The sequence below is a fragment of the Dendropsophus ebraccatus genome, chromosome 4, assembly GCF_027789765.1.
Source record: "Dendropsophus ebraccatus isolate aDenEbr1 chromosome 4, aDenEbr1.pat, whole genome shotgun sequence".
Taxonomy (NCBI): Eukaryota; Metazoa; Chordata; class Amphibia; order Anura; family Hylidae; genus Dendropsophus; species Dendropsophus ebraccatus.
The window spans coordinates 171,734,905-171,760,390 of record NC_091457.1 but is presented as its reverse complement, the minus strand read 5'-3'; the positions used below and the strand labels follow the sequence as shown (position 1 = coordinate 171,760,390).

At 45.6% G+C, this 25,486-nt stretch overlaps 1 protein-coding gene across 1 annotated transcript in view; it reads left to right on the top strand.

Moving 5' to 3' along the window:
- Positions 1-24,360, top strand: part of MCMBP (minichromosome maintenance complex binding protein) — a 55,844-nt gene extending 31,484 nt beyond the window's left edge. The window contains exons 9-16 of the mRNA XM_069967744.1: positions 151-329; positions 406-529; positions 13,934-14,051; positions 14,140-14,305; positions 15,750-15,883; positions 22,724-22,888; positions 23,912-24,000; positions 24,088-24,360. Of these exons, the coding sequence (XP_069823845.1) occupies positions 151-329; positions 406-529; positions 13,934-14,051; positions 14,140-14,305; positions 15,750-15,883; positions 22,724-22,888; positions 23,912-24,000; positions 24,088-24,214 (1,102 nt within the window). The 3' untranslated portion in view covers positions 24,215-24,360. The remainder of the gene's footprint in view (positions 1-150; positions 330-405; positions 530-13,933; positions 14,052-14,139; positions 14,306-15,749; positions 15,884-22,723; positions 22,889-23,911; positions 24,001-24,087) is intronic.
- Positions 24,361-25,486: the final 1,126 nt, after the last annotated feature.

The following is a 25,486-nucleotide window of genomic DNA, read 5'->3' as shown; positions in this document are numbered from 1 at the left end:
ACACGTCCTCTGTCATGGCTGCCATATTGTGGGGTAGGTGATGCTATACATCTGTCCACACGTCCTCTGTCATGGCTGCCATATTGTGGGGTAGGTGATGCTATACATCTGTCCACACGTCTGTCATGGCTATGATCCTTTCTCTTCTAGGGACCTGGTGTCGTCATTGCTGGACCCTGCAGACTGTGCAGATGCCTTAGAGGAGCAGCGTGCACACAGCCCCCCAACATCTCTGGTACCCAGAATCCACGCTATAGTTATAGAGAAGCTGCTGCATGTGAACCCGCTCATCCCAAGTTCGCTGTGTGAGACTGTGGAAAGTAAGCAGAGTAAGTGATAGCCGATGGTCCTCAGCCTGGATCCTTCCGGAGCCTCCGCTCGTCTCTCATCCTTCTCTCTTCTCAGCTCTGTCCAGCTTGATGTCGCAGCTGCTTTGTGTCCGGACGGAACTAATGGGGTTCATGACGCATACACTACTGGGGGACAGCCTGGCCGCCGAGTACCTGATCCTCCACCTCATCTCCACTGTGTGAGTATCACTGATCCCTCTGCATGACGGCGCCATCCTTCCAGCAACCACAAGGGGGGGCATGAGGTGTGAGGACCCTGCTCACAAGAGCTTACAATCTATTGGGGGAGGTAGGTAGTGTTATATTAGTATAATGAGGCAGCCATCATATATAAACTGTATAGTCCCCAGCCAGTCTGTAGGTGCAAAGTGCATGAAGTCTGCAGGGCTTGGGGTATACTGCCCTGTACACTGCTGTATACCCTGCAGGAGGTGCTGTATACTGTCCTGTACACTGCTGTATACCCTGCAGGAGGTGCTGTATACTGTCCTGTACACTGCTGTATACCCTGCAGGAGGTGCTGTATACTGCCCTGTACACTGCTGTATACCCTGCAGGAGGTGCTGTATACTGTGCTGTATACCCTGCAGGAGGTGCTGTATACTGCCCTGTACACTGCTGTATACCCTGCAGGAGGTGCTGTATACTGTCCTGTACACCGCTGTATACCCAGAAGGAGGTGCTGTATACTGTGCTGTATACCCAGAAGGAGGTGCTGTATACTGTGCTGTATACCCAGAAGGAGGTGCTGTATACTGTGCTGTATACCCAGAAGGAGGTGCTGTATACTGTTCTGTATACCCTGCAGGAGGTGCTGTATATTGTCCTGTACACTGCTGTATACCCTGCAGGAGGTGCTGTATACTGTCCTGTACACCGCTGTATACCCTGCAGGAGGTGCTGTATACTGTCCTGTACACCGCTGTATACCCTGCAGGAGGTGCTGTATACTGTGCTGTATACCCTGCAGGAGGTGCTGTATACTGCCCTGTACACTGCTGTATACCCTGCAGGAGGTGCTGTATACTGTCCTGTACACCGCTGTATACCCAGAAGGAGGTGCTGTATACTGTGCTGTATACCCAGAAGGAGGTGCTGTATACTGTGCTGTATACCCAGAAGGAGGTGCTGTATACTGTGCTGTATACCCAGAAGGAGGTGCTGTATACTGTTCTGTATACCCTGCAGGAGGTGCTGTATATTGTCCTGTACACTGCTGTATACCCTGCAGGAGGTGCTGTATACTGTCCTGTACACCGCTGTATACCCTGCAGGAGGTGCTGTATACTGTCCTGTACACCGCTGTATACCCTGCAGGAGGTGCTGTATACTGTGCTGTATACCCTGCAGGAGGTGCTGTATACTGTTCTGTATACCCTGCAGGAGGTGCTGTATATTGTCCTGTACACTGCTGTATACCCTGCAGGAGGTGCTGTATACTGTCCTGTACACCGCTGTATACCCTGCAGGAGGTGCTGTATACTGTGCTGTATACCCTGCAGGAGGTGCTGTATACTGTTCTGTATACCCTGCAGGAGGTGCTGTATACTGTTCTGTATACCCTGCAGGAGGTGCTGTATATTGTCCTTTACACTGCTGTATACCCTGCGGGAAGTGCTGTATACTGTTCTGTATACCCTGCAGGAGGTCCTGTACACTGCTGTATACCCTGCAGGAGGTCCTGTATACTGTCCTGTACACTGCTGTATACCCTGCAGGAGGTGCTGTATACTGTCCTGCAGTTGCTCTGTCTCTGCGGGATGATACATGGGATGTTTGGCGTTCGGTTCGGATATTCTTGGCTCCTCGTGTTTTCAGTTTTTGATAAATATTATTACAGGAATCTTTTCTGTGACTTTGCCTCTCGCTGCTCAGTAACTGATAGAGAAAATATTGTACTGTGTAGTGGCGGCGGTGGTGGGGAGCGGTATAGCGGCTAGGGGGGGGGGGTGTAGTAGTCTGGGTCACTGTAGGGGGGAGCGGTGTAGAGGCCGGGGTCACACTGTGCAATATTCCCTCTAATCTAAATTGCCTTTTAGACCTTTAGACCCAGCTGCTTCTTGTTGATTTACTAATATATATATATTGTGTGTGTATTATGTTTAAGAGAAATTTTCTGTGTAAGAGCTCCCTGTACTGGGTGGGAGAGGGAGTGGGGGAGGGGCATGGTCTGCATAGCGGGGTCTACAGCCATGTACTCTGACCCAGGAAGTCTCCCTCTCCTTCCAAATCATAGCAGATCCACTTTAGGCTGGGGCTTTCATAAGGGGACAGCACTGTGGAGGTAATCTCTCCATAGCTGTAACCCCTCTATAAAGTTATACAGTTACTATACATTATACACCACATGCTGCTATACTGTACAGTAACTTATATATCACATATCCAGCTGATGTGTTATCAGGGTTATACAGTTACTATACATTATATACCACATGCTGCTATACTGTACAGTAACTTATATATCACATATCCAGCTGCTGTGTTATCAGGGTTATACAGTTACTATACATTATATACCACATGCTGCTATACTGTACAGTAACATATATATCACATATCCAGCTGCTGTGTTATCAGGGTTATACAGTTACTATACATTATACACCACATGCTGCTATACTGTACAGTAACATATATCACATATCCAGCTGCTGTGTTATCAGGGTTATACAGTTACTATACATTATACACCACATGCTGCTATACTGTACAGTAACTTATATATCACATATCCAGCTAATGCTGTTATCAGGGTTATACAGTTACTATACATTATATACCACATGCTGCTATACTGTACAGTAACTTATATATCACATATCCAGCTGCTGCTGTATTATTAGGGTTATACAGTTACTATACATTATATACCACATGCTGCTATACTGTACAGTAACTTATATATCACATATCCAGCTGCTGTGTTATCAGGGTTATACAGTTACTATACATTATATACCACATGCTGCTATACTGTACAGTAACTTATAATATCACATATCCAGCTGCAGTGTTATCAGGGTTATACAGTTACTATACATTATATACCACATGCTGCTATACTGTACAGTAATTATATATCATATATCCAGCTGCTGTGTTGTTAGGGTTATACAGTTACTATACATTATACACCACATGCTGCTATACTTTACAGTAACTTATATATCACACTAGAAAATGTACCCGGCGCTGCCTGGGTATAAAGTGTCAGTGTGTATAGGGGGTCCTGGTGGAGGTGCTGTATACCTGTAGTATAGAGTTGGTGGAGGTCTTGTATACCTGAAGTATATAGTTCGGGGGTCCTGTATACCTGTAGTGTATAGTTTTGGGGTCCTGAATACCTGTAGTGTATAGTTTGGGGTTCTGTATACCTGTAGTATAGAGTTGGTGGAGGTGCTGTGGCAGTGTTACCCAGTCACAGTATGGTGGTATTGGTAAGGTCTGGTATGGAGGTGGTGGTCAGGCCCGTATCTGCCATGAGGCGAGGTGAAGTCTTCGCCTCAGGCGGCAGATAACACAGCCCTTAAGAGGGGCGGCATCAGCCTCCTGTGTCCTTATCATTACAACTAGTTACGGCTCAGTGCCCGGTCGTGTTTCCTCTCCGTTGCCTCATGAGAAGCGCTGAGGAGGCACTGGAAGCCTTGTATTCACATCACATAAGACATAGATATAGTGTCTCCTGCTGTTAACCCTTTCAATAATGCAGAGTTATTATACTCTGCATCACTTACACACTGTAGAAAAGAAAAAGTTAACGGCAGCGGGGACGCTATATTATGTCTTCTCTGCACGGCCGACCTCCGAGCTGACCTCAGCACAGTGCAAGAGCAGGAGAAGAGGCATAAGTCATGTTCTGCTCTGCTGTTACCTCCTTCCTTATTGCAGAATGTAAGTGATGCACAGTAATACTCTACATTCTGCAGTACTGAAAGAGTTAACAGAGCAGCCCGTTTTATGGGTCTTCTCTGGCTCCTGAGGTCAGAGGTCAGCAGTTGCAGATTGTTGTTATCCTGTCAGATCATAGGATACTTAGCTGAGGCATTAATCATGTTGAATGGGGGGACCTGGGAGAGCTGGAGTTCTTGTATAGGGAATGTGAGGGGCACTATGGGCACATGGTGATATTACAGGGAACGTGAGGGGCACTATGGGCATGGTGATATTACAGGGAATGTGAGGGGCACATGGTGATATTACAGGGAACGTGAGGGGCACATGGTGATATTACAGGGAATGTGAGGGGCACTATGGGCACATGGTGATATTACAGGGAATGTGAGGGGCACTATGGGCATGGTGATATTACAGGGAATGTGAGGGGCACTATGGGCACATGGTGATATTACAGGGAATGTGAGGGGCACTATGGGCACATGGTGATATTACAGGGAATGTGAGGGGCACATGGTGATATTACAGGGAATGTGAGGGGCACTATGGGCACATGGTGATATTACAGGGAATGTGAGGGGCACTATGGGCACATGGTGATATTACAGGGAATGTGAGGGGCACATGGTGATATTACAGGGAATGTGAGGGGCACTATGGACACATGGTGATATTACAGGGAATGTGAGGGGCACTATGGGCACATGGTGATATTACAGGGAATGTGAGGGGCACTATGGGCACATGGTGATATTACAGGGAATGTGAGGGGCACTATGGGCACATGGTGATATTACAGGGAATGTGAGGGGCACTATGGGCACATGGTGATATTACAGGGAATGTGAGGGGCACTATGGGCATGGTGATATTACAGGGAATGTGAGGGGCACTATGGGCACATGGTGATATTACAGGGAATGTGAGGGGCACTATGGGCACATGGTGATATTACAGGGAATGTGAGGGGCACATGGTGATATTACAGGGAATGTGAGGGGCACTATGGGCACATGGTGATATTACAGGGAATGTGAGGGGCACTATGGGCACATGGTGATATTACAGGGAATGTGAGGGGCACATGGTGATATTACAGGGAATGTGAGGGGCACTATGGGCATGGTGATATTACAGGGAATGTGAGGGGCACTATGGGCACATGGTGATATTACAGGGAATGTGAGGGGCACTATGGGCACATGGTGATATTACAGGGAATGTGAGGGGCACATGGTGATATTACAGGGAATGTGAGGGGCACTATGGGCACATGGTGATATTACAGGGAATGTGAGGGGCACTATGGGCACATGGTGATATTACAGGGAACGTGAGGGGCACATGGTGATATTACAGGGAATGTGAGGGGCACTATGGGCATGGTGATATTACAGGGAATGTGAGGGGCACTATGGGCACATGGTGATATTACAGGGAATGTGAGGGGCACTATGGGCACATGGTGATATTACAGGGAATGTGAGGGGCACATGGTGATATTACAGGGAATGTGAGGGGCACTATGGGCACATGGTGATATTACAGGGAATGTGAGGGGCACTATGGGCACATGGTGATATTACAGGGAATGTGAGGGGCACATGGTGATATTACAGGGAATGTGAGGGGCACTATGGACACATGGTGATATTACAGGGAATGTGAGGGGCACTATGGGCACATGGTGATATTACAGGGAATGTGAGGGGCACTATGGGCACATGGTGATATTACAGGGAATGTGAGGGGCACTATGGGCACATGGTGATATTACAGGGAATGTGAGGGGCACTATGGGCACATGGTGATATTACAGGGAATGTGAGGGGCACTATGGGCATGGTGATATTACAGGGAATGTGAGGGGCACTATGGGCACATGGTGATATTACAGGGAATGTGAGGGGCACATGGGCACATGGTGATATTACAGGGAATGTGAGGGGCACTATGGGCACATGGTGATATTACAGGGAATGAGGGGGGCACTATGGGCACATGGTGATATTACAGGGAATGTGAGGGGCACTATGGGCACATGGTGATATTACAGGGAATGTGAGGGGCACTATGGGCACATGGTGATATTACAGGGAATGTGAGGGGCACTATGGGCACATGGTGATATTACAGGGAATGTGAGGGGCACTATGGGCACATGGTGATATTACAGGGAATGTGAGGGGCACTATGGGCACATGGTGATATTACAGGGAATGTGAGGGGCACTATGGGCACATGGTGATATAACCGGGAATGTGAGGGGCACTATGGGCATGGTGATATTACAGGGAATGTGAGGGGCACTATGGGCACATGGTGATATTACAGGGAATGTGAGGGGCACTATGGGCACATGGTGATATTACAGGGAATGTGAGGGGCACTATGGGCACATGGTGATATTACAGGGAATGTGAGGGGCACTATGGACACATGGTGATATTACAGGGAATGTGAGGGGCACTATGGGCACATGGTGATATTACAGGGAATGTGAGGGGCACTATGGGCACATGGTGATATTACAGGGAATGTGAGGGGCACTATGGGCATGGTGATATTACAGGGAATGTGAGGGGCACTATGGGCACATGGTGATATTACAGGGAATGTGAGGGGCACTATGGGCACATGGTGATATTACAGGGAATGTGAGGGGCACTATGGGCACATGGTGATATTACAGGGAATGTGAGGGGCACTATGGGCACATGGTGATATTACAGGGAATGTGAGGGGCACTATGGGCACATGGTGATATTACAGGGAATGTGAGGGGGGCACTATGGGCACATGGTGATATTACAGGGAATGTGAGGGGCACTATGGGCACATGGTGATATTACAGGGAATGTGAGGGGGGCACTATGGGCATGGTGATATTACAGGGAATGTGAGGGGCACTATGGGCACATGGTGATATTACAGGGAATGTGAGGGGCACTATGGGCATGGTGATATTACAGGGAATGTGAGGGGCACTATGGGCATAATAATCTTGTAGGGGGAATGTGGGGGAACAGGGATATAATGCTGAAATGCAATTTTTCAGCTCATTCACGTACAGCTGCTAGTACTACTTCATATGTGTCTTGGTGTATTTTTTTCTGCTTATTTAACATAAAAATAGAAAATCGAGATTTAAATTGAGAATGGTCTCAAAAAAAAAAAAAAATTGCATTTTTATTTTTTGCCCATATCCCCCGGGGCGGGGGGCGCTTTGTCAGTTCTTGCCTCAGGCGGCAGAAAAGCTAGAATCGGCCCTGATGGTGGTATTGGTCAGGTCTGGTATGGCAGATTCATCCAGTCACAGTATGGCAGCATTGGTAAGGTCTGGTATAGCGGTGTTATCCAGCCACAGTATGGCAGTATTGGTCAGGTCTGGTATGGCGGTGTTATCCAGTCACAGTATGGCGATATTGGTCAGGTCTGGTATAGCGGTGTTATCCAGTCACAGTATGGTGGTATTGGTCAGGTCTGGTATGGAGGTGTTATCCAGTCGCAGTGTGCCGGTATTGGTCTGGTATGGAGGTGTTACCCAGTCACAGTATGGTGGAATTGGACAGGTCTGGTATGGCGATGTTATCCAGTCACAGTATGGTGGTATTGGTCAGGTCTGGTATGGAGGTGTTACCCAGTCACAGTATGGTGGTATTGGTCAGGTGTGTTATGACAGTGTTATCCATTCACAGTATGGTGGTATTGGTCAGGTCTGGTATGGCAGTGTTATCCAGTCACAGTGTGCCAGTATTGGTCAGGTCTGGTGTGGTGGTGTTAAATGTGATGTCTGGAGCTATTACCTACCAATCCTGATGCTAATTGGTGAGTGAGGATGGGGTGTCCTCAGGTTTAGCGCTTAGGGCAGCAGCTGGTAATACTGCCCTGTATACATGTACTGTATAGTAGGAGTAGGGGGTCCTGTATACCTGTAATGTTCTGTATACATGTACTGTATAGATGGAGTAGGGGGCCCTGTATACATGTACTGTATAGATGGAGTAGGAGGCCCTGTATACATGTACTGTATAGATGGAGTAGGGGGTCCTGTATACCTGTAGTGCCCTGTATATACATGTACTGTATAGATGGAGTAGGGGGTCCTGTATATACATGTACTGTATAGATGGAGTAGGGGGTCCTGTATACATGTACTGTATAGATGGAGTAGGGGGTCCTGTATACATGTACTGTATAGATGGAGTAGGGGATCCTGTATACATGTACTGTATAGATGGAGTAGGGGGCCCTGTATACATGTACTGTATAGATGGAGTAGGGGGTCCTGTATACCTGTAGTGCCCTGTATATACATGTACTGTATAGATGGAGTAGGGGGTCCTGTATATACATGTACTGTATAGATGGAGTAGGGGGTCCTGTATATACATGTACTGTATAGATGGAGTAGGGGGTCCTGTATACATGTACTGTATAGATGGAGTAGGGGGTCCTGTATACATGTACTGTATAGATGGAGTAGGGGGTCCTGTATACATGTACTGTATAGATGGAGTAGGGGGTCCTGTATACATGTACTGTATAGATGGAGTAGGGGGTCCTGTATACATGTACTGTATAGATGGAGTAGGGGGTCCTGTATACATGTACTGTATAGATGGAGTAGGGGGTCCTGTATACATGTACTGTATAGATGGAGTAGGGGGTCCTGTATACATGTACTGTATAGATGGAGTAGGGGGTCTACCAGTTATTACTGTGGATGTTGTGAGGCAGCTTCCCTAGCAACCACAACTCCCTGTGAAAATGAAAGCAGTAATCCTATTGGTTGCTAAGGCTCCAACTGCCGTTTTCTCTGGGCAGCTGCAGCTAATTGTGTGTGTGCAGTGTGGAGATTTTCCTATTCATCTCTATGGGGTGCCGCTCTTCCCCCTCCCCTCCTGTACATCTGGCAGGGACGGGACCTTCGCTAAAACCTTCCCGGGCACCCAATGTATCTGTGGGCCAAATTTGGGGTCAAACGGTTCAGGCGTTTGGAAGTCTATAGAGGACAGACAGACAGACAGAAGGAGAGACAGACAGACTTTCATTTTTATGATATAGATATCCAGCTGCTGTGTGATCAGGGTTATACAGTTACTATACATTATATACCACATGCTGCTATACTGTACAGTAATATATATCAAATATCCAGCTGCTGCTGTGTTATCAGGGTTATACAGTTACTATACATTATATACCACATGCTGCTATACTGTACAGTAATATATATCAAATATCCAGCTGCTGCAGTATTATCAGGGTTATACAGTTACTATACATTATATACCACATGCTGCTATACTGTACAGTAACTTATATATCACATATCCAGCTGCTGCTGTGTTATCAGGGTTATACAGTTACTATACATTATATACCACATGCTGCTATACTGTACAGTAATATATATCACATATCCAGCTGCTGCAGTATTATCAGGGTTATACAGTTACTATACATTATATACCACATGCTGCTATACTGTACAGTAATATATATCACATATCCAGCTGCTGCTGTGTTATCAGGGTTATACAGTTACTATACATTATACACGACATGCTGCTATACTGTACAGTAACTTATATATCACATATCCAGCTGCTGCTGTGTTATCAGGGTTATACAGTTACTATACATTATACACGACATGCTGATTGCTATACTGTACAGTAACTTATATATCACATATCCAGCTGTTATCAGGGTTATACAGTTACTATACATTATACACCACATGCTGATTGCTATACTGTACAGTAACTTATATATCACATATCCAGCTGCAGTGTTATCAGGGTTATACAGTTACTATACATTATACACCACATGCTGCTATAGTGTACAGTAACTTATATATCACATATCCAGCTGCTGCTGTGTTAACAGGGTTATACAGTTACTATACATTATATACCACATGCTGCTATACTGTACAGTAACTTATATATCACATATCCAGCTGCTATGTTATCAGGGTTATACAGTTACTATACATTATATACCACATGCTGCTACACTGTACAGTAACATATCACATATCCAGCTGCTGCAGTGTTATCAGTGTTATACAGTTACTATACATTATACACCACATGCTGCTATACTGTACAGTAACTTATATATCACATATCCAGCTGCTGTTATCAGGGTTATACAGTTACTATACATTATACACCACATGCTGATTGCTATACTGTACAGTAACTTATATACCACATATCCAGCTGCTGTGTTATCAGGGTTATACAGTTACTATACATTATACACCACATGCTGCTATACTGTACAGTAACTTATATATCACATATCCAGCTGCTGTGTTATCAGGGTTATACAGTTACTATACATTATACACCACATGCTGCTATACTGTACAGTAACTCATATATTACATATCCAGCTGCTGTGTTATCAGGGTTATACAGTTACTATACATTATACACCACATGCTGCTATACTGTACAGTAACTTATATATCACATATCCAGCTGCTGCTGTGTTATCAGGGTTATACAGTTACTCTACATTATACACCACATGCTGCTATACTGTACAGTAACTTATATATCACATATCCAGCTCCTGTGTTATCAGGGTTATACAGTTACTATACATTATACACCACATGCTGCTATACTGTACAGTAACTTATATATCACATACCCAGCTGCTGTTTTATCAGGGTTATACAGTTACTATACATTATACACCACATGCTGATACTATACTGTACAGTAACTTATATATCACAGATTCAGCTGCTTCTCATTGTTTCATCTCTTCTACATGTTATTCAGAATAATAATCTGTATATTTGGGGGGTGGAACCAATTGTCTGCAGATCAGTGATTTCCTATGGGAACATTTGCTTTGGTTTAAGAGTGGATTTGGATTAAAAGCACCGTCCCGGAACGAATTATGCACATATACAGTGGTGCCTTGGATTACGAGCATAATTTGTTCCAGGACCGTGCTCATAATCCAAATCCACTCTTGAACCAAAGCAAATTTTCCCATAAGAAATCACTGATCTGCAGACAATTGGTTCCACGCCCCAAAAATAATATTTTTATTCTGAATAACATGAGTGGAAGTGCAGGCACATTATAGCAGGAATGAAGAGGATGGGAAACACAAGGGCTGACAGAGACTGCAGGGAGCAGGACAGATGTGGGCACAGTATATAGCAGCACTCTCTGTCTGGGGAGAGAGAGGTTACAGCTATGGAGAGATTACCCCCCCACACACAGTCCTGCAGCCCATCCCAAGCCTATCGCTTGGAGACACACACTGTATATACTGCTTACACAGATAGATATACACATACAGACACACACTGTATATACTGCTTACACAGATAGATATACACATACAGACACACACTGTATATACTGCTTACACAGATAGATATACACATACAGACACACACTGTATATACTGCTTACACAGATAGATATACACATACAGACACACACTGTATATACTGCTTACACAGATAGATATACACATACAGACACACACTGTATATACTGCTTACACAGATAGATATACACATACAGACACACAGGGGGAGATTTATCAAACATGGTGTAAAGTGAAACAGGTTCAGTCGCCCCCGGCAACCAATCAGATTCCACCTTTTATTACTCACAGACTCTTTGGAAAATGAAAGATGGAATCTGATTGGTTGCTAGGGGCAACTGAGCCTTTTCACTTTCACTTTACACCATGTTCGATAAATCTCTCCCACAGTGTATATAATGTTTACACAGATACGTATAAAGACACAGTATATCTATCCTGCACAGACACACATACAGTCACATATACACAAACACACCACACAGGAGCATGCTGGGAGTTGGAGTTGTCCACACACAGCCACACGGGAGCATGTTGGGAGTTGTTGTATTCCACACACAGGAGCATGCTGGGAGTTGATGTATTCCACACACAGCCACACAGGAGCATGCTGGGAGTTGTTGTCCTACCCCACAGAGCCCTAACACACACAGAGCGCACACAAACTCCACTAACACACAGAGATAGACCTATATACTCAGTCACACAGACATACACACAGAGATAGACCTATATACTCACAGTCACACAGACATACACACAGAGATAGACCTATATACTCAGTCACACAGACATACACACAGAGATAGACCTATATACTCAGTCACACAGACATACACACAGAGATAGACCTATATACTCACAGTCACACAGACATATACACAGACAGAGATAGACCTATATACTCACAGTCACACAGACATATACACAGACAGTGATAGACCTATATACTCAGTCACACAGACATACACACAGATAGAGATAGACCTATATACTCACAGTCACACAGACATACACACAGAGATAGACCTATATACTCAGTCACACAGACATACACACAGACAGAGATAGACCTATATACTCAGTCACACAGACATACACACAGAGATAGACCTATATACTCACAGTCACACAGACATATACACAGACAGTGATAGACCTATATACTCAGTCACACAGACATACACACAGATAGAGATAGACCTATATACTCAGTCACACAGACATGCACACAGAGATAGACCTATATACTCAGTCACACAGACATACACACAGAGATAGACCTATATACTCAGTCACACAGACAGAGAGACCTATATACTCACAGTCACACAGACATACACACAGAGATAGACCTATATACTCAGTCACACAGTCATACACACAAAATAGACCTATATACTCAGTCACACAGACATACACACAGAGATAGACCTATATACTCACAGTCACACAGACATATACACAAACAGAGATAGACCTATATACTCACAGTCACACAGACATACACACAGACAGAGATAGACCTATATACTCAGTCAGACAGACATATACACAGACAGAGATAGACCTATATACTCACAGTCACACAGACATACACACAGACAGAGATAGACCTATATACTCAGTCAGACAGACATATACACAGACAGAGATAGACCTATATACTCACAGTCACACAGACATATACACAGACAGAGATAGACCTATATACTCACAGTCACACAGACATACACACAGACAGATACACATATACTCAGTCACACAGAAGGATCAGTGCAGGATGTCTCTGCCGATGAGGAGGTAGAGCGGAGGATCACACTGCTGGTGTCTCCGTGGGGAGAGGGGGCGGGGTTATGGGCATCTGTGAGTTGGGAGGCGCTGTGGTGGGCGGGGCCAGACTGCAGTCACATGTCTGGGGGAGAGGAGGCTTCTTCCTTGCTGTCTCTCAGCAAGGCTGCTGTGCAGAGGCAGGGCCTGATTTATGGGCTCAGGGGGCACCCCCTTCCTGCTGGGAGTGCACAGCGCCCTGTGAGGCCGCACTGCTCGCACACCCCTAAGGCTGGCCCTGTACTTACCATCCGTGCTGCTTGTGATCTGGCTTCTGGTTTTCTGGCCGCCAGTTGTATCTTCAGGCCCCGCCTCCTCCCACTGCCAATCATTCTTGAGGAGGCGGGGCCTTAAGTTACAGGCCCTTTATTGTGCAGTCAGCATTCCAGGGACAGGGGAGAGGAGTCCCTGGTGTTGGGGGGGGGGGGGCAGTTTCTCGACCCCTTTGTGTGGTAACCTTTTTGACTTTCATTCTTTGACAGGTATGCACGTAGAGACGTTCTCCCATTGGGGAAATTCTGCCTAAACCTCAGCGGCTGTCCACGACATGGTGACTTCACCCGCCATTTATATGGCGTCCTGCAGCGGATTGTTTCTCTGGTAAGTTGGGGAGATCAGAACTGGACACTGGGGAGGAGCGGCTGCTGATGTGAAGACTACTTATGGCCTCACCTTCTTTCTCTGGCAGTCCCATTATCTTCCTATGACCATAGAAAACATGAATACCACACGATTCATCCCTTGTAAGGATTATTCTGCCAACCGCCTGGTGAGTGGCGTCCTGCAGCTGCCGTCACACACGTTACTGGTGGTGGATGAGACGGTCCTCGAGCAGGGACAACTAGACACAGCAGGTCAGTACTCGCAGCAGAGGGATAGGAGTGAGCTGTGATTGGTGGAGCAGAGGGATAGGATAGTGAGCCCTGATTGGTGGAGCAGAGGGATAGGATAGTGAGCCCTGATTGGTAGAGCAGAGGGATAGGATAGTGAGCCCTGATTGGTAGAGCAGAGGGATAGGATAGTGAGCCCTGATTGGTGGAGCAGAGGGATAGGATAGTGAGCCCTGATTGGTAGAGCAGAGGGATAGGATAGTGAGCCCTGATTGGTAGAGCAGAGGGATAGGATAGTGAGCCCTGATTGGTAGAGCAGAGGGATAGGATAGTGAGCCCTGATTGGTGGAGCAGAGGGATAGGATAGTGAGCCCTGATTGGTAGAGCAGAGGGATAGGATAGTGAGCCCTGATTGGTGGAGCAGAGGGATAGGATAGTGAGCTGTGATTGGTAGAGCAGAGGGATAGGATAGTGAGCCCTGATTGGTAGAGCAGATGGATAGGATAGTGAGCCCTGATTGGTAGAGCAGAGGGATAGGATAGTGAGCCCTGATTGGTGGAGCAGAGGGATAGGATAGTGAGCCCTGATTGGTAGAGCAGAGGGATAGGATAGTGAGCCCTGATTGGTAGAGCAGAGGGATAGGATAGTGAGCCCTGATTGGTAGAGCAGAGGGATAGGATAGTGAGCCCTGATTGGTAGAGCAGAGGGATAGGATAGTGAGCCCTGATTGGTAGAGCAGAGGGATAGGATAGTGAGCCCTGATTGGTAGAGCAGAGGGATAGGATAGTGAGCCCTGATTGGTGGAGCAGAGGGATAGGATAGTGAGCCCTGATTGGTAGAGCAGAGGGATAGGATAGTGAGCCCTGATTGGTGGAGCAGAGGGATAGGATAGTGAGCCCTGATTGGTGGAGCAGAGGGATAGGATAGTGAGCTGTGATTGGTGGAGCAGAGGGATAGGATAGTGAGCCCTGATTGGTAGAGCAGAGGGATAGGATAGTGAGCCCTGATTGGTAGAGCAGAGGGATAGGATAGTGAGCCCTGATTGGTAGAGCAGAGGGATAGGATAGTGAGCCCTGATTGGTAGAGCAGAGGGATAGGATAGTGAGCCCTGATTGGTAGAGCAGAGGGATAGGATAGTGAGCCCTGATTGGTAGAGCTGTAGTCAACAAAAGATACCGTCCGCTGCTCCACAAATCTCTGCTGGCTCCATGCTGATACAGTATTATAGTGGTATGGTATTACTCTGATATATGGAAGATGTTCACTTTGCAGAATGGCACAGCAGCCAAACATGTGCCTGTGTGTGTGTCGGGGGGGGGGGGGGGGGGGGGCGGTGTAGTCTGTAGATTCCTGTAGCCCCCACCCAGCTGGTGGCGGAAGGGCTGATGGGGCAGATCTCTGGAACCTGTCCGAATTGGCCCTCATGTTCTTTACTGTTCCCTTTTTCTCTGTCCTGTCTGTTTTTAAGGAGTCCGCAGTTTGACTGCACTAGGTAACCTGATCACCTGGCAGAAGGTGGACTATGACTTCAGTTACCACCAGATGGAATTCCCCTGTAATATTAATGTCCTGGTCACCTCGGAGGGACGGTCGTTGCTTCCAGTGAGTAGTCTTTGTTTTTCCGATGCTCCTGCTAGATTGTAGTGACTGCTGCCATGTTGTATGACGATGTTCTGTCCCAGATGCCTCCAGCCGGCCTTCTGATTGGTTCATGTTGTAATCTCATAACCTGGGATGACATCTATAAAAGCCTCTTACCATATGTATCCCAAACCAGCCATCATCCCCAGCACAGGTCCTCTAGCCCTGGGTCTTGGCTACAGATCAGAGGATGAATTACAGGAAACAACCCAATGTCCCAGGATTTCCTCTTTATCCTGTAATTTTAGGGGTCACGGCCTCATGGAAGATTCTGAACAGTCACCTGCTCTGATGGATGAAGCTGAACTGATGACCAGTGCCCCATTACACGGAGCGATTATTGTGTAAAAACTTGCTAGAAGGGCGGAAAAGTGATTGATAATCTGCCTGTGTAATAATACTGATCAAACAATGAGCAAGAAGCCCTTCATCGTTATCAATCAATGTCTAATAAGTTGTTTGCAGATTAACCCTACTTAGTGGCTTGTCCAGAGCGAGCATAGTATAACCACTATCATCTCTTGTATTGTGCTGAGCGAGCATAGTATAACCACTATCATCTCATGTATTGTCCTGAGCGAGCATAGAACAACCACTATCATCTCCTGTATTGTGCTGAGCGAGCATAGTATAACCACTATCATCTCATGTATTGTGCTGAGCGAGCATAGTATAACCACTATCATCTCATGTATTGTGCTGAGCGAGCATAGAACAACCACTATCATCTCATGTATTGTGCTGAGCGAGCATAGTATAACCACTATCATCTCATGGATTGTGCTGAGCGAGCATAGTATAACCACTATCATCTCCTGTATTGTCCAGAGCGAGCATAGTATAACCACTATCATCTCTTGTATTGTCCAGAGCGAGCATAGTATAACCACTATCATCTCCTGTATTGTCCAGAGCGAGCATAGTATAACCACTATCATCTCCTGTATTGTCCAGAGCGAGCATAGTATAACCACTATCATCTCATGTACTGTGCTGAGCGAGCATAGTATAACCACTATTATCTCATGTATTGTGCTGAGCGAGCATAGAACAACCAGTATCATCTCTTGTATTGTGCTGAGCGAGCATAGTATAACCACTATCATCTCATGTATTGTGCTGAGCGAGCATAGTATAACCACTATCATCTCATGTATTGGGCTGAGCGAGCATAGTATAACCACTATCATCTCATGTACTGTGCTGAGCGCGCATAGTATAACCACTATCATCTCTTGTATTGTGCTGAGCGAGCATAGTATAACCACTATCATCTCATGTATTGTGCTGAGCGAGCATAGTATAACCACTATCATCTCATGTATTGTCCAGAGCGAGCATAGTATAACCACTATCATCTCATGTATTGGGCTGAGCGAGCATAGTATAACCACTATCATCTCATGTACTGTGCTGAGCGCGCATAGTATAACCACTATCTCATGTATTGTGCTGAGCGAGCATAGAACAACCACTATCATCTCATGTATTGTGCTGAGCGAGCATAGTATAACCACTATCATCTCATGTATTGTGCTGAGCGAGCATAGTATAACCACTATCATCTCATGTATTGTGCTGAGCGAGCATAGAACAACCACTATCATCTCATGTACTGTGCTGAGCGAGCATAGTATAACCACTATCATCTCATGGATTGTGCTGAGCGAGCATAGAACAACCACTATCATCTCATGTACTGTGCTGAGCGAGCATAGTATAACCACTATCATCTCATGGATTGTGCTGAGCGAGCATAGTATAACCACTATCATCTCATGTACTGTGCTGAGCGAGCATAGTATAACCACTATCATCTCATGTATTGTGCTGAGCGAGCATAGAACAACCACTATCATCTCATGTACTGTGCTGAGCGAGCATAGTATAACCACTATCATCTCATGGATTGTGCTGAGCGAGCATAGTATAACCACTATCATCTCATGGATTGTGCTGAGCGAGCATAGTATAACCACTATCATCTCTTGTATTGTGCTGAGCGAGCATAGTATAACCACTATCATCTCATGTACTGTGCTGAGCGAGCATAGTATAACCACTATCTCATGTATTGTGCTGAGCGAGCATAGTATAACCACTATCATCTCATGTACTGTGCTGAGCGAGCATAGTATAACCACTATCTCATGTATTGTGCTGAGCGAGCATAGTATAACCACTATCATCTCATGTATTGTGCTGAGCGAGCATAGTATAACCACTATCATCTCATGTACTGTGCTGAGCGAGCATAGTATAACCACTATCATCTCATGTATTGTGCTGAGCGAGCATAGTATAACCACTATCATCTCATGGATTGTGCTGAGCGAGCATAGTATAACCACTATCTCATGTATTGTGCTGAGCGAGCATAGTATAACCACTATCATCTCATGTATTGTGCTGAGCGAGCATAGTATAACCACTATCATCTCATGGATTGTGCTGAGCGAGCATAGTATAACCACTATCATCTCTTGTATTGTGCTGAGCGAGCATAGTATAACCACTATCATCTCCTGTATTGTGCTGAGCGAGCATAGTATAACCACTATCATCTCATGTATTGTGCTGAGCGAGCATAGTATAACCACTATCATCTCATGGATTGTGCTGAGCGAGCATAGTATAACCACTATCATCTCATGTATTGTGCTGAGCGAGCATAGTATAACCACTATCTCATGTATTGTGCTGAGCGAGCATAGTATAACCACTATCATCTCATGGATTGTGCTGAGCGAGCATAGTATAACCACTATCATCTCATGTACTGTGCTGAGCGAGCATAGTATAACCACTATCATCTCATGTACTGTGCTGAGCGAGCATAGTATAACCACTATCATCTCCTGTATTGTCCAGAGCGAGCATAGTATAACCACTATCATCTCCTGTATTGTCCAGAGCGAGCATAGTATAACCACTATCATCTCATGTACTGTGCTGAGCGAGCATAGTATAACCACTATCATCTCATGGATTGTGCTGAGCGAGCATAGTATAACCACTATCATCTCATGGATTGTGCTGAGCGAGCATAGTATAACCACTATCATCTCATGTATTGTGCTGAGCGAGCATAGTATAACCACTATCATCTCATGGATTGTGCTGAGCGAGCATAGTATAACCACTATCATCTCATGTATTGTGCTGAGCGAGCATAGTATAACCACTATCATCTCATGGATTGTGCTGAGCGAGCATAGTATAACCACTATCATCTCATGTATTGTGCTGAGCGAGCATAGTATAACCACTATCATCTCATGGATTGTGCTGAGCGAGCATAGTATAACCACTATCATCTCATGTATTGTGCTGAGCGAGCATAGTATAACCACTATCATCTCATGTATTGTGCTGAGCGAGCATAGTATAACCACTATCATCTCATGTATTGTGCTGAGCGAGCATAGTATAACCACTATCATCTCATGTATTGTGCTGAGCGAGCATAGTATAACCACTATCATCTCATGGATTGTGCTGAGCGAGCATAGTATAACCACTATCATCTCATGTATTGTGCTGAGCGAGCATAGTATAACCACTATCATCTCATGTACTGTGCTGAGCGAGCATAGTATAACCACTATCATCTCATGGATTGTGCTGAGCGAGCATAGTATAACCACTATCATCTACTGTATTGTGCTGAGCGAGCATAGTATAACCACTATCATCTCCTGTATTGTGCTGAGCGAGCATAGTATAACCACTATCATCTCATGTATTGTGCTGAGCGAGCATAGTATAACCACTATCATCTCATGGATTGTGCTGAGCGAGCATAGTATAACCACTATCATCTCATGGATTGTGCTGAGCGAGCATAGTATAACCACTATCATCTCATGGATTGTGCTGAGCGAGCATAGTATAACCACTATCATCTCTTGTATTGTGCTGAGCGAGCATAGAACAACCACTATCATCTCATGTATTGTGCTGAGCGAGCATAGTATAACCACTATCATCTCCTGTATTGTGCTGAGCGAGCATAGTATATCCACTATCATCTCATGGATTGTGCTGAGCGAGCATAGTATAACCACTATCATCTCATGTATTGTGCTGAGCGAGCATAGTATAACCACTATCATCTCCTGTATTGTGCTGAGCGAGCATAGTATAACCACTATCTCATGTATTGTGCTGAGCGAGCATAGTATAACCACTATCATCTCATGTATTGTGCTGAGCGAGCATAGTATAACCACTATCATCTCATGGATTGTGCTGAGCGAGCATAGTATAACCACTATCATCTCTTGTATTGTACTGAGCGAGCATAGTATAACCACTATCATCTCATGTATTGTGCTGAGCGAGCATAGTATAACCACTATCATCTCATGGATTGTGCTGAGCGAGCATAGTATAACCACTATCATCTCATGGATTGTGCTGAGCGAGCATAGTATAACCACTATCATCTCATGTATTGTACTGAGCGAGCATAGTATATCCACTATCATCTCATGGATTGTGCTGAGCGAGCATAGTATAACCACTATCATCTCTTGTATTGTACTGAGCGAGCATAGTATATCCACTATCATCTCATGGATTGTGCTGAGCGAGCATAGTATAACCACTATCATCTCATGGATTGTGCTGAGCGAGCATAGTATAACCACTATCATCTCATGGATTGTGCTGAGCGAGCAATTTACGAGCGATTTGGATCATTCTCAAAAGCATTCATTTATCATTTATTGGAAAAGACAGAAATGGCTTTGTCTAATAGCTTATGTCCCCACCCTGCTGCTTTAGGGCCCAGCCATGGTCAGGCAGCATTGTCTATTGGTGTCTTAGAGGTTTTAGGGGAGACTATTATAAAGCAGAACAGAGTTAACAAGCGGCTATGCGGCTTTGTGCTGGAGGTCGGAGTGGTAGGAAGCCCCCTGCACTTATTAGTCCACATTGTGACCCCTGGTATCTGAAAGAAACATCGGTAGATTACAGAACAGGACAGATGGAGAATTCAGTGACCCCCATAGAGTCGGTGTGTGTGTGGGGGGGTTATAGCCTATCCTCTGAATAAGCTATCTGTTTTAGATTGGCAGGGGCCATCTCCCAGACCACTGGAGATGTGTGTGTCTGATCATCATCTGCTATTCAGTATTTAGGGGGGGGGGGGGTACTTAGTCACAGGGTGCTGCTGTGCTAGGATAACAATGTATACCAGAAAGGAAAAAAGCGAGCACAAAAAATGCAGCACACCTACTAATAAATAGAATAAGGCTGAGTTCACACTGCATTTTTGCAATCCGTGTAACGGATCCGTTTTTTTTTTTTTTTTTTTTTTAACGTCTGTCAAAAAAAAGGATCTGTTTTTTTATAATGGAAGTCAATGGAAAAACTGATCAAAACGGATACACACAACTGCATCCGTTTTTTTCAAAAAACGGATTAAAAAAAACTGATTGCAAAAACGCAGTGTGAACCCAGCCTAATCAAAGCACAGGAAAAAAAAAAGGGGAACATAAAAACATTTAGGCTATGTTCACACTACTTAAAAGTACGGACGTTGTTGCCATCGGCAACAACAGACGTACTTTGTATGGGTGACCAATGCCTATTTTATTGGATCCCGGCCGGAGCGTATACACCTCATATTCGCTCTGGCCGGGATCCTGCACGGGACCGCAAATAACGGACATGTCAGTTTTCTGTGGCCACAATTCAATGAATTGCGGTGGTAGGAAACCCTGTCTGTTCTCACAGTGAAGGGAGCGGCTCCGGCCTCTTGCTTCACTGTGTGCTATGGGAAGTTCTGATGCGCGTGCGTGCTGATGTGCCTGCATCAGAACCCTGCAGGCGAAAGACTGTACCGGCCGTACTGCAGTACCGGCCAGGATGATCCGTGCAGAGACCGGCCGTTCCATGACCCGGGTCACGGAACAGCCGGTCTCTATACGTCGTGTGAACATAGCCTTAAAAGCGAAAACAACCATGTGGCATCACCACAGTACGGTGTGCTACTATCTCTGTATGGTAATATATGATCACCAATTCCCTGATGGGGGAAGAAGAGGATATAACATATATACACATAAGGGTCAACGGGTTATAATACAACACTCCATGTAGGAAGTGAACAGTGGCCCAACCCCTGTATACACAGCTGCTAAAGCATGGTGGAGATAATGAAATACAACCTGCAATGCACGGTAGAGAGGGCCCATCTCATATCATCTGAATGGAGCTGCACTGCCACTACAAGTAGGACTACCCTGCCACGCTATGTGCAGCAACGTCCCTACTGGTGGAACTGCAGAGGTCAGCTTTGTAGCTCCACCAGTAGGGACATTGCTGCACATAGTTATCTGTAGTATCTAAACATTGGCTACCAGGTATCTCAGCCTGCAGCTCCAGAGGCGATTGACTAAAGGCTCTAGTACACAAAACAATAATCGGCCGTATTTGGCCATTACGGCTGATAATCGACTCATGTAATAGACACTGATCGGCCGACATGAACGATGTCTGCTGATGTTGAAAGACAAACGACCAAGATAGCGGCGATCTGCTGCCGTCGCTCCGTGGAATAGTAGGCAACAGACTGCCGCTATCTTCTGTGGGCTGCCAGGATGATCCAGCGGGCAGACTCCCCGCCGCCCCCAGCACGTGTAATGGCACCGGCAGTGAGGGGGGAACGAGGAGCAAGCAATCGCTGACGTGTAATAGGGGCTTAACAAAACACCAGGATCTAGTATTGTGGCAGCGAGTCTTGTTCTCATTAGATGAAGTTTTCGTTTTTAATTCTCTTATTTCCTCCTACAGTCAGACTGTCAGGTTCACCTGAAGGCAGAGGTGTGCCCGCCCAGCCTGGAGCAGTACATGGCAGCCCTGCTGTCCGCCACCCTCCCGTCTCTGCTGAACAAGTTCCGCATGTATGTGAGCCTGCTGCAGCTTCTGGATTACACCATCTCTGAGGAGATCACCAAGGTAAGAAAGGGTTAATGATGAGCTGTGGCAGGTCACGCTGATCCTGAGAACTTGCTGACCTATATGCTCTTCTATATGGAGCTGATAGGATGAGGATAATCCTGAGACTCTTAACGTGAATCTGATGGACACAAAAAAATCTTTAAGTGCAGACAGACGACACGATTACTGGCAGCCACTGCGCCTGTATAGAGAGGCCGGGAAGGTGGTTTTTGTTTTTTAGCATATACAATGCTCTGGACCTTGGGGGAATGTTACTGGGCCTGCAACATGCATAATACGGGGAAATAAAACCGCAAACCGAGCAGTTTGCTCAAAAATATTGTACCTTTTTCCCAATGCACGCCCTAATGAGCAGGAAGGAGGCATGGCGGCCTCCTGCACCTGATCTATCATGATCAACGCCTGGGGAAAATCTACACCAGCTCCATTACAGGATGTCAGGAGGTCTGAGGTTCGGTCCATAGTAAACAATACGTGTACAGACCATATATTCCTTATATAACGCCCTGTTGTATGGCCTCTCTACTTCTCCAGTCTAAGGGGCAAGAAATTCTAGCTTCTTCAGCACTTTGTTCTCCCTGTTTCCATACTGCACATAGTTTGGTGGGGAGGAAGAGATCAGAGCTGTCCCGAGGGATCTGATAGAAGAGACTTCATCCTGCCTAAAGGTTACAGAATCTGATTGGTGGTCAGACTAGTAGTCACATGACCCAGCTGCACTTATGAAGTGTGTGGATGCAAATGACTGCAGGAGTTGTATGGGCTGGGAAAAAACTTCATAGTGTCCACGAAGAACAGAAATATCTGTTCCAAAGACCATTGGCAGTCTATGTGCTGTAAGGGGCTACCACTTAGTGTGTGGGGATTTTCCCTGTCAGCTGTTGCCTTGGTCCTGAGTTTACACCTCCCCCTCCTTGATATAATTTTACAATCCTGTTTCTCATTCAGCTGTTTGTATCTTTCCTTGTTGGTGGTTATAATGAATCAGGTCTGAGGCTTCTTGTCCTGCTTTCTGTTCAGGCTGTTGAAGACGATTTTGTAGACATGAGAAAAGGCGACCCACAGAGTATTAGCGCAGATGACCTGCACCGCTTGCTGGTGGTAGCTCGGTAAGTGTGAGCCCCCCAGCCCCTGGTTTGGGGTATTAGAATTTAGTCTTTATTATAGATGTGTAACCTCTTATCCCCTCTGTTCAGGCTGCTGTCACTTAGTGCTGGTCAGACCTCATTGTCCCATGAGACTTGGCTCCGAGCTAAAGAGCTGGAAACACAAAGGAAGAGCAGACTACAGGACCAGAAATATATGAATGGCAATGAAATGTAACTCTGCCTGCATCAGCTGCTGTTCTTTCCCACACCACCATGGACCGCACTTGGGACACATCCTGAAACATACTTGGTCCTTGTTGCTTTGGCTTTTTTTTATTCTTGTATTTCTTTCTACAGAAGTTATTTTTTGCTATTAAAATGTTAACAGTAGATCAGTGTCAAATCTTTACTAATGTTCAAACTCATCCCTTTATAATTCTGCATAAATTAAGAGGCCACGAGGTTAGTAACACTTTACACGGCCTATAATACAATAAGACAAAATAAGAGCAATTCATTCAAAGAAATCTAGAAAAGAAGTTAAAAAGCATTGTGTTCCTTCATCGTCTACTTAGTGCAGATCATGATGTATACAGACATTAGTGATGGGCCATTCCATAGAGCTCCCCAATACCAGTGCAGTGCTGTAATAGGATGTCTGCTCCTGAGAACCCTTCACTCTGTGGTGATAGTTCCAGTGATTCGAAATAAGGAGCTGAGGCCTAACACTTTAGCCGACCAAAGCTTTATGATCCGTTTTGGTCTCCAGCTTTGTGGAAACAGTTTGGGTTTGGCGCTTTTCTGTCCCACCATGTGTGCACACAATGAGAGACATAAAGGCATGGGGTGGTGGGAGTCTGGTCTGGGGGAGCATGAGCAGTCTTACAGAGCCTGAACCCCATCCAACACCTTTGGGATGAACTAGAACAGAGTCTGTGAGCTTGCCCCTCTTTTCAGACAGTTTGGCCTCACAAATGTTTTCAAGATTTGGGTGTTTCTGTGTGAATTTTTGCCCATTTAACCTGTAGAAAGTCTACCCCAGGCTAGCCATGTAATGGGCGCTGTAAGTGCCAACCTAGAACATCAGAGCTAATGTACAGTGCAGCTTGGGCTATCCGTCAAATGGACTTTAGGGTACTATTACACGGAACGATAATCAGCCGAATTGGCCCGATTCGGACAATTATCGTTCCGTGTATTAAATAAAACGATCAGCCGATGACAACGATCATCGGCTGATCGTTCATACAGGTTTGGACCTATATTTGTCAGGCGCCGACCACGCACCGCTACGTGTAATATCAGTGCGCGGCTGGCGACTGACGATATACATTACCAGGCCACTCTGAAGCTGGAGTGCGGGACCCGGGGAGAAGTGGACTGCAGGAGCAGCCCTGAACCGTGGATAGGTAATGTATGTAGTTTAAACAAGGGCTGCAAGGACATCGGTAACTATATCGGTAACTGGGCCTATAACTGTAATAGGCCCAGTAAACAAGCTACTATC